Below are 18,302 nucleotides of genomic sequence, written 5' to 3' on the forward strand. Positions count from 1 at the left end.
TAATAAAATGCCAAGTTATATGACTTTCTTATAAGAGAATTCTTTCGTTTTTCCCATTAAATTGTCATTGCTTTTTGTTTATCGATATAATCGCAACTTTTTGTTTATTGTTTGGCAAAGATATCGGTTAAGAAAAAAAAAAAAAAAAAAATTGTAGCCGAAAATAATTCATTAGATTAAGTGCCAGTTATGAGCATTATTTTTCTAATAGTTTCAGCTCTTAAGCCCAGATTCGAATATAATAAGTAATATGATTGTATGTACATTTTATTGCAGAGTCTACGCACGGCGTGGACGGCCCTGTGTCGTGGCGTTTAACGCTCGATCAGGATCTTATTGACACGCTAAAAGGCAGTTTTCCTAGTTGGTTTCAACAGACCGCAACTACCACAACGAATCAAGGTGTTACTAGTAGCGCAACAATAACAGCCACTGCCGCCAACACTATCGCAATTAGCAAAAATATTGACATTGATCATCAGCAAAACGAAGCTAGAAATAATAATAATAATAATTTCGCAAGCGGTAATTCCGGTGCTATTGGTATCACATTGATAAATAATACCGTTTGTGCCTCACCGATAACTATTGATAGTAACAGTTATCTAAAAAGTGGCAATAATACAGGCAACAACGTCGGCAATAAAACTAATATAAACAATACACTCCATTTACATCAATTAACTGGCAGCACGTCATTGTTATCCTCCTGTGCATCGTCAACCCTATCGGTATCGTCGTCGTCGTCCTCTTCATCATCATCGTCTTCTTCATCATCGTCGGCGGCATCACCAGCATCGCTGGCAAACTCAAATTGCTCGGAAAATATACAGTCAACGATCTCATCTAAAAAGTCGCAAAGCAAAACTGGTGGAGCAAAATCGTCGCACTTGTCAACTTTAAAAGCAAATTGCTTGCTATCGTCATCCTCTTCGTCTTCCTCGTCTTATTCGTCGTCATCGTCATCTATATCATACACATCTAAACAATATATAAAGACACCAAAATCGTTATCCTCGTCATCGCCATTTTCATCGTCATCGTCTTGCCCTTTGTCATCGTCCCCTTGTTTAGCAGTTTCAGCTGCCACAGCAACACGTGTAATTCCAAAATCACCGTCATTGCACAGCCTGGGTGGTTCTTTACTTGCAACATTCTCATCATCGGGCTCAGCAACGTTTGAGATAATTTCCGACTCGTCGTGCAACGGTTTGCTTACATCGCATTTGAGTGGCAAGAGTGCATTCGAGCACTCATTTCAAGACGTTATCTTATTGCAGGAAATCTACGACGATATGTCAGAAGGTATGCTCTCTCAACCCCATAATAAACTCTTGAATATAAAAAATTAACTAATTTAACTTAAACTTATTTAATTTATTTATTATTATTTTATTTTTTGATAGGTGAACAACGTTTAAATACATCTTTTTTGAGCGGCAGTAGTGATGATGGCACCAATTCCGATTTTTATGATCCAAGACAATCCCCGCCTAAGGCGATTGTTGATTCCAGCCCTTTGCAACCCGCAATGGATAAAAACAAAGAGTGTAAGTTTTTCTTCTTTATCTTCAGTTCATGAAAAGTCTCTTTCGCAACAAAGATTTACGTAAATCTCACAAGTGCGTATAATATAAATGATTTGATCCTTAAATTTAGAGATTCTGATAAAACCACAAAAGTACTTTAAAGCATACAAGTAAGAAAATTATATGCGGTCATGACCGAATCTCTTGTACGCATCACCGTGATCCAAAAAAAAAAAAAAAAAACGCGAATACGTTTTTATAGTTTATAATATTGGGTGAGCGCGGTTGATTTTTTCCATTTTTGTAGAGGTAGTACTGCATCGCCCATGGAATATACGGCCAAATTTTTGTAGATTTATCTGCTGTAGGTTATGAGTAATGAACAAAGAAAACAATTTCGTATTCCTTTTGTAAAACAATTCTTCGTCCGATTGGATCGATTTTCAAGATGAGCATGCGTGCAAGCGCTTTCAATGTTTCTGCCAACTTTGAAGACGATAGACTCATTTTTGCGGCCAGGAGACAGTTCATAATAGACAGTACGTAGACGGACAGACGGATTTGCCTAAATTGATGCAGACTTTTATGCTAATCATGAATGTACATACTTTCTGGGGTCTCTGAAGCTTGCTTCGGGGCGATGCAAACGTTTCGAAAAAATGAATATACCTCTCATCCTTCGGTGATGGGTATAAAAGTAAAGTGCTTTCCTTAATTCTCTGAATATATTGCTGAGTTTTAACATTTCATTTTGTGCTGTTTGTTTTTATCCCAGAATTATTTTTCTTTAGTCTTTAAGAGAAATTTCAATTCTTTATATCCATCACTTTAGGATGAGGAGTGTATTCATTTTGTCGGAGCGTTTGCAACGCCTAGCAGCAAGCTTCATAGACCGCATAAAGTGTAAATATTTTCGATCAACAATCAAATTCTGAATCGATTTAAGTATCTGCGTCTGGCTGTCTGTCCGTCTGTATAATATTTGTTGTACACATTCATTCTCCTGCTCGCCAAAGTGAAAATATCGACTTTATATATGGAATGAACATTGGAACTTCTTGCACGCAGGTTGGTAATGAAAATGAGCCAGAACGATTGAAGCACACCCCATAGCACCATATCAACTGAGAACATCTCTGTTTTTTAAAAGCAATGAACAGTTGGTTTCTTGCTCATTACTCATAAACTGCAGCAGATAAATCTACAAAAATTTGAATGTATATTCTATGGGTGATGCCGTAGGTAGGATCCATGCATAAAAATGGAAAAAAATTGACCACACCTACTCAATATTATAGTGTATTAAATTTTAATTGTTTTTCAATACCATTATAACAGACAGAAACAAGCTTCAAAATTCCCATAAAGCATACAAATTTTTGGCCAATCTCAAATTTGAAATACACCTAAACATGTCCGCCCATTTCGTTTGTACATCTCTCTGTACACTGTATGAATACTTTGTAGTATTCGTAGCAAACGTTCTCTCGTTAGTCATAACGAAGATGTTGCGTACAAATTTGCAAAAGAATTTGACGTTGATTTAGATTTTTTAAAGGACACGCCTACAACGCCCACATGCCTATACGATAAAGACTTTTGTTTTGAAAATAGAAAAATTCAGCTGCGCCCACACCAGATTATACAGCATGAAAATGTTGTTCTTTTACTTCTTTTGTATCATTTTGCGGTAAACGGTGATGGGTATAAAAGATTCGGTCCCGATCGAATTTAATTTTCTTGTTGTTACTTGTTTTTTTTTATTATTTTTGCTAATGCAATACAATGTAACGGAATGACAATTGTTAGACAGTAGGACTTACGCATTGCTTCACATTTGTGACAAGAAGATGATTTCCGTTTACATTTTCTATTCGAGTTTTCTATTAAATTTCAAGTCAGAAATCACATAACATACACAAAAACAATAGCATAAACGTACTAAGGGAACCCTACTCCGCTTTTCGAACAAAATTCCAATATAGGTTATGTTCTTTAAATACGAATGAAGTTATAACCATCTTGTTGCTTTTACAGTTGTGGAATTGCATCGTTTAGGGCAGACAAGGTCAAAATGTCTCATAAAACATTCAAATGTATTCAGCATTGGTTTAGTCTGGTCGAATCACATGAGATATATTGACCATGTAATTGGTCATTGTCGTTGAATCCGGACCAGGCTAATGATGATTTTCCCATTTTCGGATTTTAAAACATTGTTGATTTCGTATTTATCTGTCTGCCCATCAAAAGATAAGGGCACACCACGTTTATCAATCGTGACGATATGCTTAAAAGCAATGGTTATGTAACTAAAAGAACTTCAAAGGCAAAAATACAAATTTCGAACTCCAAAGTATGTTAAACGAAAAAATAAATACTTACTGCTATAAAATATAGTCTGTGAAATACTATAAAAAACTTTGGGGCAACTGAAAGAGCTCGAAGGAGTAGCAAAAATTCGTAAATCTTTCATACAACAAGTTAAAAAATAATTGTGAGAAATATTCATGAAATTAAGGAAATTAACTTAACCATAATTTGCAATAATAAAGTATTGATGCCAGAATGGAAAGCAGCTTGACTTCACGGCTCAAATTCTATGCACGTAATTCAGTAAAGCATAATGTATGCGATTGAGTTTAATGGAGAATTCTCTTGTTTTTATCTTTCCATAGCGTTATAAAACAACAAGAAAATTATATTCGGTCGTGATCGAATCTTTTGTACCCATCGCAGTCAGTCTAGAAAAAAAGGAAGGGAATTAATTTAATTTTTATGCTCGAGAATATTGGAAAGGCGCAAGTGATCTTTTCTGTTTTCAGTGTAAAAGTTGAAATTTAGATGGCGTGTATGTTATGCTTTAGGAGTAACAAGAAAAAAACACGGAAAGCAAAAGTGTTCGCAGTGGACAAAGTTTTGTTATATAGCCAAAGGATACGCCCACACCGGCCACACGCCTATACGACAAAAAGTGTTATTTTGAAAATGCAAAAAATTAACGACATCCACGCCCTACTATAGAGCATGACGATTTAGAACTTTTATTTCTTTTGTTTCTTTATATTGGATAATGGTCATGAGTATGAAAGATTCGGTCGCGACCAAATAAAATTTTCTTAGAATTTTTTTTTTTTTTTTTTCTTTCTCTTGGAATTAAATTTAGCATGTTTAACTTTGGGTAATTTTGGCAATACAAACTCTATCATGAGATACTCTGGCTATAGCGTGTGTGAAGATAACAGTCCATAAATTGACATTTGTCAATTCAATTTAAAGTAATCGCGTTTAGAAAATGAACCAAAATCCTGAAAATATACGCTGTAATAAACACTTAATCACTTCTCGATCAGACTGTCTATATTGAATGTTATTGAAATCAACAACAGGAAAAATGGTTCGCTGGTCGACCATTAGTTGATAAAGTCGATCAAATATTTTAATCAACAGGTTCCATCTTAAAAAATTAAAAAGTGTTGAGTAAGAAGCAGTTTTAAATCATTTCCATAAGCCTAGGTAGAAGAAGACACTCGATATGAAATGAAACAAAATCGAGCAATTTTTAAAGAAATTTATAGCGTGCGCCAGTATTATGCAAACATATCATGGCACAAGGTGGGTGGGTAAAGCGAATTGAAGTCAAATAAAGTAATGATTCGATGTGTTTGGCTGGATAGGAAGGGAACCATGTGTTATCAGGTGTTCAAAGCCGGCTAGAGGATTGATTCCATAGCGCATAATTAAGGTAAAGCGTTCTATATTGATGAAGAAGGAAAAACACAGATCACATACATCTTTCATGATTCGCTTATGTTACTGCATAAGTTTCTTAGTGGTTGACTTCCAAAAAGGCTTGCAGAGATTGTTTGATTCAGTTTTTCGCCTAAAAATCGCAACAGTGCTGCAGCAATAGAAAAAGGTTTTTGCCAAAAAAGTCGCAAAAACCTATCCGATATCATGAAGTAAATTTGAATTTTGAATTGGGAAAATTAAATTCAATCCTCTTCTGACGACAATGGATACCAAACAATCAGATTGATCAGATTGATCAATACGGTTCTTTTTTCATTTTGTTGCTTCGGTGATCTTCCGAATATAATATATTTCACAAATTCCATTAACCATTACTAAGCAGTTCTTCTTCTTCCCATTCAGATATGCACATTGAAGAACAACTGAGTTGACTTTGAAGGCAGCAAATTAAATTTTGATTATATTATTATTGCTTTCCGTTCAATTATTTGTAATGCTTTGCATTTTGCTCAAAATGTATATGCATGGGTAACTTTTTTGTGATATTTGCGAAAATGAATACATTGTAACTAAAACATTAAATAAACTCAGTAATTCATCATTATGTGCAAATTTAGCGATTGACCATTGCGATAACCACGTCCTACATTGTTTCATATCATTAAAGAAAGTTGCTGAAAAAAAAAAAAACAAGAAAACTTAGAGCTTTTCCGAAGCTTAGGAAAACTAATTCCAATCGTTCCATTTAATTAAATTGTTATCACATTTTACGATGTTTACGATGTAAACTAAAATGCTTTGCGGTCAGAATGAATGTCAATTTGCGCAGCTCTTAATTGAGGAGAAGACAAACTAAACCTTTCTGAATATCCACACTTTTATATCGAATAACTCTTGCATGTTGTTGTCCAATATGTAAAGTTCTGAGAGATTTGAGAGATAAAAAAATATAATCCGCGCTAATATCTTATCGATATAAGTGCTCCTAAAGGTCTATAAAGAGGCATGCTAAGACCAGATTCAATTCTATTATGTAAACATATACGCAGGGCAATCAATTATCGCCATAAACTGTGTAGAGGGATAACGTACAGCAACTATTTAGAATAGCGATGTTTTAGGTGACTTTCGAAATGTTAAGGGAAAATTTCCACCGCTATTTGTTAGATTTCTAAACCTCAAGTCCATCGTGAATTAAAAAGGTTTAAAGAGAAGAAAAGAAAAAGAGGAAGAAAAATATTAATATTCACGCACTTTCGCCGTTGAACAATGATTTGTGCGCCGATAGTATTTCTGAGCAGTTTTTTTTTTTTATTTTTTTTTCATTTTTTTTTTTTAAATTTGCTTAACGTCACATTAGTATTTAAGACAGATTGCATTAAAATAAATTAAAAAATAAATCGTTTCTCTCTGGAAATTCATTTCGATGGACGCCCACTTCTGCGCTTATTTTCCATATGTCCTTCATGTTTGAATTTAAGTATGACCGTGCTATGATGTTTTGGCAATTTCGGCATACGGTTTTTGTTGTTTTATTTTTAAATTTATTATTTCTTCTCTTTCATCTAAAGATAGCTTTCTCTACGTGACATTTTTTAATACGAGTTTCTACTTAATTTCGCTATGAAAAAGTTCTCCTTTACAAGAACAACTGACAATTATGGAGTATAAAAATAAAAATTAGTCTTCTTTTACTTCAATAAAATGTAAAAAAATGATAAAACATCAATTTCTGCAAGTCAACATATGCCTCCGCATTCCGTTTGCTGGGCACAAAGCATATTTGACTTTCGTGACCTCATGCTCCATATGCAATTCATACCATAGGAGAGCCACCGCGCCATGGTTTCACTTGTAGCACGTTACTCGAGGACGTACCTCCAATATTCATGGTGGCCATGAACTCTGTTCAAATTAAACTTTTCCTCATCACCAAATATGATATTGTGGAACTGTTGCTCTCTAAAAATGAAATTTCTATAGCTAAGACTCATATCGTCCTTAAAATGTCGTTGCACACGCTGTCTCGTCTCATTTAGGATTAATTCAACCTTTAATTGCCTGCAACTAATATATTCGTTAGTTGCCAAATAGCGTATACGCAATCATTATTCGAAAGTACACTTCCACGTGGCATTTTCAATTAGTAGCAAACCTACAACAACACAATTATTCCTTAAAATATATTCACAATGCCTTACTTTTTATTTACCTACGATGGATGCGATACTTTCTAAAAACACAATATAAAAATTAAAATTTTCGCTTTCCAGCGACATAAACTCAAATGATAATAATAATTGCACATTAATAATTATTTTGAATTGACTTACAAGCCTACTCCGATTATTTTGGCTAATGCGAGCACAGCGTAAAGTTGAAAGAAGAAGAAACTACCTAACTAACTAAGGAACAGCGTGTACACATACAAAGATTTATTGCAAATTTTTGACGGAATAAATGTCCATTCACTTAGTGTAAAGAAGAAAAATAAAAAAAAAATATGTGTTAATAGAGAGAATTCGGACACATCTAGCTTTCGTAAAATTTAAAGAGCGCACTGCATGACTGTTAGGATACGCAAAAATAAGTCCAATAATCAACTACGTTCGCTCTTAATATGCTTTGCTTGATGTGGTGGGCCGATGTTTGCGTTGAATACGTGCGGTTTGTATGCCGTTATTTATTTGAATGTATTTAAGCAGGTGGGTGCAACAGACGTGTACGTACGTATATAAGTTAATGTGTCCAGCGAATTTATTCTATTGATTTTGTTCAAATAATCTCGTCGTTATTTGTCAATTTATTACGGATTAGTCTTAATGACGTCAATTCAAAACTGAATGGAATGAGAACGAGAAATGAAACCAATTTTCGATTAATAAGCCACGTTCGATTAAAAAGGTGTTTCAAATTAAACACATCAGTGCCATATGATGCTCCATTCCGAGAATAAATAGATGCAAACAGCGAGTATTTTTTCCGAGTAAATTGTAAATAAATTCGAGCCATCAGCGTGAGTTTCGCTCACTTGTACAAAGGTTTGCAATTCATTTTGGCCAACATTTTGACAGAGAACTTTTTTCACATTTCCAATGTTGTCTCAGACTTTTTCCTATTGTATGCATGCAATAACGACAACATAGTCGTCAATCGCAAAGAATAAAATGAGACGCATAAACAAACGAATTTGATTATATGAACGCAGATGTACGAATTGAATGTCAGTAGATTCCAGATTTAACGCAAAACTTCAGGTTTATAAATAAGTATTTAAAGGTGTTTTATAGTTATTTTAAGGCTAAGATGTGTGAATATCTGTGGAAAAAATGTATTTAATGTATTGCTCATGATTATTACGTCAATGAACTAAATTGCAACAACTTTTATATTCACTACAAGTGATGCTGATGGGGTACTAATTTTAGTATACCTAACGTAGCTAATGTGCCGTAAACAGTTTAAGGGAGGAAGACACTGTGATAGCTTAAAAAAGTCTTTCTTTTTTTGTCAAAATGTTTGCAACGCTCAGAAAGAGGAAAAAAACAAAAACCTTTCATGGACTGCGTAGGGATTTTTTCAAAATATTTTGTTTTATGTTTGATTGGCGACTTTTTAAATAGAAAAGTCCAATTTTTGCTAAATTAGTATAAACATCCTTTTGTTAATAAACAAAGTTGAAGTATGTACTGCACTAGAGAATGTTGTCTGGAAGATATTGTGAAGAATTCTAGGAGAAAACCAATTACGAATTATGTTATGTTATGTTTCCATGCAAAGGATTTGTTTAGTTTTGAAATCCGTTATAGACATGTTTTCCTATTTTAACAAATTTTTTATTATTTTGCTTTTCCATTAGCCGACAATCCCTCGGAGGCGTAAAACTGCGCTTTCAAGTTCAAATATTTTTTTTCATCCTCTTTTGACCGATTTGATTCATTTTAAATGCCAAACTGTCATTTTTTTGCCAAATTTGAAGCGGGTATCTTAATTTTTGCGACTCGGAGTACGTTTATCATTCGTAGATACAAAGGCGCATAGGCCAGATGGGCATCCCTAGTTTGATTTAAAATTCAACGCTTATCGGGAATATATATACATATAATAGCGTCTCTGAAACTTCTTCTTCTTCTTCTTCTTTTTCTGGGTGCTCTAAACGTGTTAAAGAAAGGCACACGTACCTTTTCCTCGGCGGCGGATACAAAACTTTTCTGGTATATTCTACGGATAATCCTATAGTACTTATAAAAAAAGCAAACAACCCGCCATACCCATCCAATATTATAAAATATCAAAACTCCATGTTTTTCGTTTTTTCATTTTTTGATGGGTGGGCGCAAAATATTTATCCACAGCTGAATTTAATTAATACCATTGTAAATTTATTAAAAAAAAAGTTTTTTTTTTTTTAATTCAAATCCCAATTCAAATGTACGTAGTCTGCACAGCTCCTTCAATTGAGGATGCCCTTACGAGAACCGCTCCGATCAATATTCAACATTTTTCTAAAGTATTTCTTTTTTTGCTCTAGCAATTAAAGGTATGCTTATCTTAATAACCTCCTCGAACAGTGCTATTGTGTTACCCCAAAAAGTTCGCCAAAAATACCCCTTTTCTTAGACTCTTACAGCGATGATATCCCCAAGGTTAGGTAGAAAATACATTTTTGATACGCTTTGACAGTTTTACATGCTTTGGCTTTTAACACAGAATAGCAGAAAAATTGAAGTGAAAATGTTTTTGTTCTTCTTCATTTTTCATAGCATAGGAAAACCTTCGCAAAAATGCTTCTTCCCCTCGGGACTTGATAAAATAATTACTAAATTGTGCTATTTAATTTTCCTATTATTTTCCTATATCTGAAGGGTGGTATAAGGGGCGGGAGGCGAGGTTCCATTAAGCCATTGAGACACCGCAGCTATATTATATATGTAAATGTATGTACGTTGCAATGCAGTATCCCAATGCATATAAAAAACCTTTTGCTTTAAAGTTCTTCTCGTTAAATTGCGACGGATGAGTTCGCAAAATATCACCTAAATGACTTCATAAATCCCCATAGTGAAAACTTGGGGAAAAATTGAATTAATTCCTAAGTGTTGTTATTGTATAGACCATCTATTGCTTAGCATATTGAACTTGCTTTACAAAACCATGCTTACAGTACTGGTATAGAAAAGAAAACAAAACGGTAATAAATGAGAATGAGAAAATTTTGCTTTCATTTTATAAAATGTGCGACATTCCAAAAAAAAAAAAAAAAAAAAATTATTGAAGGATATCAGAAATTCTCTTACTTTAAGTCAATCTTATTCATTTAAATATTGTTGTTATATAATATTTCTTTAATATATATATATGTATATATATTTGTTTTCATCTTCATATAAATGGCCATGCATTGCTTGTTGGTTCTGTTCTTCTTCTTCCTCTTTTTCTGGGTACATGCATATGTAAAATTGATAAACACTGCAGCACTTAAAGTCAAACTAATGGTTAGAAGACCACACTCTCAACTTGTTGAACAAGGCATTATACCACGTAAGTACACACTATAGATTTATACAACTTTTACATCGTATTGGCAAATAAATTGTTTTCCTAATTGTCACAAAATAATTTCGTCTTATTTAGTGCTTTAAAATTATATGAATAACGCTAGAATCACATTTTGGGAGTTGCAATTAATTTACCTCTCAAAATGCAAGATATGTTAAGCATAATAAATAACAAGTGAAATAATAACAAAAAAAAAAAAAAAAAAAATAAAGAAAAGAGAATATTGATAATAACTATCACTTGTTTCTATATTCGTTGGTATTGTTGCTGCGAGCGAGTGTTTTATATATATAAATATCTCTCCTACATATGAATTATGCAACATTTCTTTAAGAAAATAAAATCTCACATTAAGTGCAAAATTCGAATGCATTCAAATATTTATATGAATCAAACTAAAAGAATTTTTTCAAATGTTACATATTAATGCGCTAATACTTTGTATTTATTTCTACATTATTGTTGCGAAATATTGTGCTTTTTCTTGCACAGCCCGTGACGTTAGTCTGTTGGTAGCACAAGTAATGACCACTGCACTGGCGGCGTTTCTTATTGCGAATTATGAAAACGTAATTTTCATATATATATATATATCTGCCGGTCTCTATAAATATACACCCACATAAGTATGTTTGTGTAAATTTTTTTGTAGGCAAATACATCTGCTTTAAAAATGCAATTTTATTTGTTCGGGGTGATGAAGAAACGCTCTCGTCGATCAGTTATTGCAATGCGAAGAATTTTCTGAGACTTGATTCTTTAGACTAGTAAAAGAAATTTTTGTTTATTCTTCATTTTCCGCAGCTTTGAAAACTTCTCCCGCCATACATAAGCAGTGTAAGCAATTGGAACGTGCCAAAACTAGTGATTTGTTAAAGGCCAAAATTCAGCAGAGGCCTAATCGTGAAGATCTTGAGCGTCGTCATATTTTGGAAGAAGATGAATGTCATATTGATCCAAGTTTGGCTGAGAAGCAGCGTATGCTCAAAAAGGCTCGTTTGGCGGATCAGTTGAATTCACAAATTCAACATCGACCGGGACCTTTAGAGTTAATTAAGAAGAATATCTTACATACAGAGAAACCGATTGAAAAAATTGTGAAGGAGGGCTTGGTAACATTTAAAGCCACTAGCGAGGGTTTGCTCACCCGGCCTCAGCACCCTAATAGTTATGTCACATTTGAAGATGACTCGCAGAGCTCAGAAAGTGACAGTACTAGGCAAACGCCACCTAGGAGCGAAAATGTTGAGCAGACTACAGGTCCTAGCGAGGCATTGCAAGCAACTCCCCCTTCGAGGGGCATTGTTACTTTGGCTTTAGCTATACCAGCCACGGGTGGACAAGTGATGGTCACATCAGCCCCAATTATGCAAACAAAATTGCCCAATTCGAAATCCAGTTATGTGCCACCACCGCCTCCACCACCAATGCCCAACACTATTGGCATTAAAGTTAAACAAGAAACGGCGAACTTATATGAGGAATTATGCCAATCAGTCGCTGGGTCGAACTCTAATTATTTACAAATGGTTGCTTCTCCTGGCTCCTTAGCGTCTAGCACGTCGACCTTAAGTCCTTTGTCATCGATTGCTTCACCACCGCATTCGGTAACGTCCAGACCCATAATACAGTCACCAGCTTTGCAAATTGCTAAGTCCGATGCACCAGGAAAAGATAAAAATCGAAAAAAATCCAAATCAAAATCGGTTTCCAAAGCCAGGACTATTAAATTTCACGAATACAAAGGACCACCAAGTGCTGCACATAAAACTACGTTAGAAAATGCAACAACCAGCGAAGAGACTTCTTACCAGTTGATGTTGGAGCAGCAGAATTGTTTGTTGAAGTTCCTAGAAACACTTAACAAGAATCAGTCCATTATACCAGCAACCAGTGGCCCTAATACCACACCCACATCTAGTGTTATAAGCACAGTTGGTAAATCTGGAAGTAACGTTATTAATACTGTAACAACAGCCACAGCTAATTCGAGCAGTACTCTAGCGTTATCGTCGCCAGTGTCCAACGCATTAACTCCTATGCAAGGTATAACGACTGAAATAGCAAGTCCATCTTTAAGTACTCAAAACGCAAACGTAACGGTCATTAATCAAGCAACTTTGGGCAATAACCAATTTGTGAAAGCTACTGCCCCCAGACCTCCGCCTTCACCTTCACCCGCTCTCTCTGTATGTTCTTCTGTACCGCCAAGTCCAGCTACAAGCTACACCGAATCCACTACTTCGTCAGTGTCTGAAGTAGCCAAACTGGAGAAAATGAAAGTTTCTGATTTGAAAAAGCATTTGAAAAAGCGCAACTTGCCGGTTTCAGGTCCCAAGCCTCAATTGATAGAAAGGTTAAAGCCCTTCTTACCTTTAGACACCTTAGAAACTACTCCTACAATTCCAATAAGTGGAAATAGTGATTCATCAAAATTATCGTCTGTCGTGGAGGCTATGGATATTTGCTCTGCGGTAACAGTAGATGTACAAGATACTCGTTCCATAGCCATGTCGCCAGAGCAGCTCAACTTAGAGCACGAGCAAATGGACATAGTTCAGCAATTAAGCTCACCAAAATCTTTACCCTTGCAAACAGTAATGCAACCACAGCCCCAAACAGCTACAATAATTCTTTCAAATGAGGAGCTACTAAGGGAGCAGCAACGGAAAATTGATGAATTGCAAAGACAGTTGCAAAAATCTCAACAAGAATTACAGGAGATACGACAAAGACAACAGCAACATCAACAACAGCAACACCAGCACCACCAGCAGCAGCAGCAGCAGCAGCAGCAACAACATCAACAACAACACCAACAACAACAGCAACAGCAGAGAATTCAACAGCAATTTCAAAAGCAAACTGTTACTGCGCAAGTGGTTAATGCTTTGCCTGCACAACAGATCACGTTGATTGCTACGACTACCACGACCGCTACGACACCCCAAAATGTTAACGTCTTTCAACCGCAAAGTCAAGAGACGTTGGGATCAGCTAAGGTAACGGTTAAAGCACCAAGTGTAAAATCAATTGCGGCCCCAACGCCAGTTTTTATTAAAAAAGCTGCATCGGTAATTCCTAGTTCGACAATTCAGTCTTCAAGCGCTACTCAACCCATGACGCAGAAAATGGTGGTCAAACAACAACTAGAGGCTAAAATACAAAAACAAAAGCAAGCAGCTGCGGCAGCTGCCGCCGCTGCTGCTGCTGCTCAAGCGCAGGCACAGGCTCAAGCGTTGGCACAAATGCAAACTCAATCATCCAACCAGACTCAGCCTCAGATTCGTCTATTAACACAAAAGACACAGACTGTTCTCATTCCAACTGGACCTACTTTGACTACTACAACAGCCGCTAGCAAATTAGATGATAAGATAAATGTGCAGAGATCTAGAATGCCAATCTCGAAACCCACCATACCGACGTCAACTACCGCAACTATCGTAGCCAATCAACTACCACTAACAAAGACCCATAATAATCTAGGTTTGGTGTGGAACGAAGGCAATCAAACTATATTTTTGGTAGGATTAAATGATCAACATATGACCGCTCACACCATTGGCAATATTAGTTTAGCAAATGCAAATTCAACTACTAAAAAATTTTTGAATGGGCATCAGCGTACCAATTCGCTGCCTAGCATTGTTTTCCCTTTGACAACCGCAAACAATGCAAATTCGACACATCCGACGGAACAAACGGTAATTGAAGCGAAACCCATTTTGACGGCCCAGCAATTGCAAAAATTGCATTTACAGCAGCAACAACAACAACAACAATTCCAACAAATATTGCATCAGCAACAACAACAACATCAGCAAAATCATCAGCAAATTGTCGAAGTCGACATTAAGCCACAAAACTTAACAGCTCCACCGCCTCCACCACCTCTACCGCCCCACTATAAAGAAGCCACAAAAAATTTAAAAATGAAATCCAACAACAGCAATAACGATAACAATCCAATCACTTTGTTAAATTCTTTTATAAAAATAAAAGAAGAGCCCACTGCCATATCCTCCTCAATTGTGGCTACAACGTCCGGCATGGCCAATCAAATTAATGCGATGCAGACAGATGAAAAATCTGCAAAAATTGCTATTAAATCGGAAAAACTGACAGATGTCTTAGATATTTTAGTTAAACAGGGAGAATTACCGGAAAGTGCATTAGAGCCGATAACACCGATTAGCACACCCTTGACACCAGGTGGCAGCAATGCGTTAATGTCTGACTTAACTGATGCTTTAATTTTCCCCGTAGCTGACAATCAACTTAAACAAGAAACGAAGGATAGCAATCGGACATCGGGTTCATTAACAGACGCTCTACCAAAGAACCTAAACAGCTGCGTAGCCATGGACACTACTGGATCCCCAAAAAATTTATCAAATACTTCGGTCGGTGTTTTTGATTTCTACCGTAAATCCAATAATATGAATGCAAGCTTGACTCAATCTAACGCAAACAACTCTCACAACAATAATTTTACTGAAAACATCGACATGGCTTCGCCTCTGCAACCAGATTGTCATTTAGATGCTGAAAGTGTGGCAAAATCTTTTGATATGTTCCTAGAGCAGCATCAAATCCTAGTTAGAGGTGGAGCAGAAGGAGATGGAAGAGCGATGACAACACAACACCAGTCGCCTACACATCACGATATGTTAAGCAAATCCTCCTTTGGAGCAGAGCAACCGTTGGCGCAACTGCATTTATCGTCAGAAGAGGCCAAACTTAATCATTTCGATGAATTTGAATTACTCGAATTAATGTCGCAACAATTAGAAATGGATATTGGGGTTGATTCTGTCGCCTACGAAACGACGAGAAACAATAATGGAAATATACAGTTCCAACAGCTGCATTCCAATGATAAGGCAACTACTACGAATGGTTTGAGGCGACACATGAACCCTAGTCTGCAGCCTTCCATTTCAGAATTATTGCAAAATCATGCCGAGAACCTGAACAGCGGAAATTATAATAATAATAAAAGTGCTGTTACTAGTCCTGTCAGTAACTGTAGTAGCACCGGTAATAGTAACAACAGTATGCAAAGTGCTCTAGAACATCATTTAGATGATTTCGACGCCAGCACATTTGTGCAACATTTACAACAATCGCATCATCAACACGACCAACAACATACAAATGACGTTAATGATAACGAAACGTCACATATGCAAACAAACCACAGCAGCACCACTCCCATGGATGTATGCGATGAGTTTGATAATCCATTGAGTAATTTCAATTTTTCAGCTCTATCACCAGACTCGAACATTAACACACCTCCACATCCCTTTGGCTTAAGCGCAGCTATCAACACGACCATTGCTTCGGCCATTGGTAGTTGTGGAATGCAGGCCACCACAACTGGGTGCAGTGGTGCCGTCGCCGGTTTAACGCCAATCGCCAACGTAGCACACGATGAACAAATGTCAATTTGCAATTCAACGACGTCTGACAGTGCAACTGCCAGTGATGCATTTGGTACTGGCACTACCGATATATTTGATTTATTTAACATTGACGACTACAAAATGTCTTGGGGTGAAGGAGATTTTGCTGTCTAAATGTTAATACAAAATAATAAGATAAAACAATTCGAGAGAGCGAGAGAGAGAGAGAGAGTGAGTGAGTGAGTGAGTGTGTGAGAATTTCAAAAATTTTTTATATCGAGACGTAATAGGAAACCAGTAGGTAACAAAAAACCTAAATTTATGATAGTTCGATCCATTTTATGCTCGCCATAATGATATTTACAATATCGCTGTCATTCCGTTTTTCCAATTGTTGAAGTATTTACCAACTTAATCGCAACATCCTAAGTTTATCTAGTGCTGTGGGCTGAAATTTCGAAGAGAAGTTATGAAATTCGTGTGCGAGCCGAGCCGTTTGATTAACAGCGACGTGCAACATGACACATGCAATATAAATTTTCTATATAAAAACATTGGCGGAATAGTATTACCGTCGCTATCGGATGTGAATCGCATGCAACGTACTCGGTGGTATATATAATTTTAACATTCAGCAATATTAGATATTTTTCGAGCTACAATTATTGATCAGCAAAAGATCAAAAAACCGTAATATGGTATAAATAGGCAGAAGTAATCATTAGAGGTGTGAAAAGAGGCGTGATCTGCCTAGAAAAATGCTTTCACGAGTTGAATGACTAAAGTGAATCATAGCAGAAATGAATCTAAAATTTTATTATATGAAATTTTGGTGTAAAAAATGATAGTTTTCTGATCAGCTCACTGTCACATTCAGAATTACGAAAGGATGATGGATATCCATGGTTCGCTCCAGTCGAATACATTTTTTTTATTGTTTTCGTTTTTTTGAATAATTTGGTTTGAAACTAACACAGCATATAAACTGTTCAGATTAGGTGTGTTATTCATAAAATGGACTTAAATACATACCGGATAGGACAAATGCAAGAATTTTTTAAATGACCATTTAGGTGATGGGTATCAAAAATTTTGGCTTAAGCCGAATATTAATAATCTTGATCTTGCTTACTTACTAATATTTAGCATATTACCTTCAAATTGTAACATTTTATTAGTTAAATTTTAATAGAATCCACATATATATGTATATATATTTATATATATATATATATATATATATATATATATATTTAACAAGAATCGTAATTGTATTTCCCGGTTTTTTAATAAGTTTAAGTGCAAAAAAAAAAAGAAGAAAAAAAAAACATGAAATACGTTTTCAATGAAAATATAATAATTTCCCAGTGAATTGTGTTTTGATGCATTTAATAATAAAAAAATAAAAAAAATAAGAAAAATTCTTGCAAGCAATCCCTTCTTTTCTTTTTTTTTTTTGTTGAGAAAAAAACTTTCGTTTGAATATTTGAAAAATTAAGGAAAAACTAAAGAAAAATATATATAATGAAAAACGTGTTTACCAAAAATTATTATCGTTTCCTAAGAAATTGACAAAAAAAATATAAAATAAAAAAATTGTAAAAAAAAATTTCATATTTTTCTAATTAAGAGCATTCCAACTAAAAATAAATAAAAACAAAACATAAACAAAAAAAAAAAAAAGAAAAAAAAAAGCGTACTAAAAGTCATGGAAGTGTAGAACTGTTTATGGAAGATGGGCCTGAAACGGTGGAAGCAAAGTAACTTTTGGTGTAACGTAATGAATCGTCTCGATTTACACTAAATTAATAAGAAATGCAATGGAGATGTTAAAGTTTTCAAATGATTTTGTCTTTCTCGGTTTTTTTTTTTTTTTTTTTTTTTTTTTTTTGCTTCTTTAAATGGATTGCTTTTTGACAGCTTGTTTAACATAATTCTGACACTTGATTAAGTTAAAGGAGAGAGGAGAACATTCATTAAATATTTAAGAGAAAAGCCAACATAAAAATTAATTAATTAACAGAGAAAGAAAAATAAATTAATGTAAATA

At 35.2% G+C, this 18,302-nt stretch overlaps 1 protein-coding gene across 2 annotated transcripts in view; it reads left to right on the top strand.

Annotated features, from left to right (window-relative positions):
* Positions 1-17,471, top strand: part of LOC119631830 — an 84,029-nt gene extending 66,558 nt beyond the window's left edge. For both annotated transcript variants that reach the window (XM_038024353.1, XM_038024352.1), the window contains exons 2-5: positions 277-1,305; positions 1,407-1,550; positions 10,758-10,823; positions 11,646-17,471. In XM_038024353.1, the coding sequence (XP_037880281.1) occupies positions 1,296-1,305; positions 1,407-1,550; positions 10,758-10,823; positions 11,646-16,426 (5,001 nt within the window). In that variant the 5' untranslated portion in view covers positions 277-1,295 and the 3' untranslated portion in view covers positions 16,427-17,471. The remainder of the gene's footprint in view (positions 1-276; positions 1,306-1,406; positions 1,551-10,757; positions 10,824-11,645) is intronic.
* Positions 17,472-18,302: the final 831 nt, after the last annotated feature.

This window comes from Glossina fuscipes, unplaced genomic scaffold (genome assembly GCF_014805625.2).
Source record: "Glossina fuscipes isolate IAEA_lab_2018 unplaced genomic scaffold, Yale_Gfus_2 1, whole genome shotgun sequence".
Classification (NCBI taxonomy): Eukaryota; Metazoa; Arthropoda; class Insecta; order Diptera; family Glossinidae; genus Glossina; species Glossina fuscipes.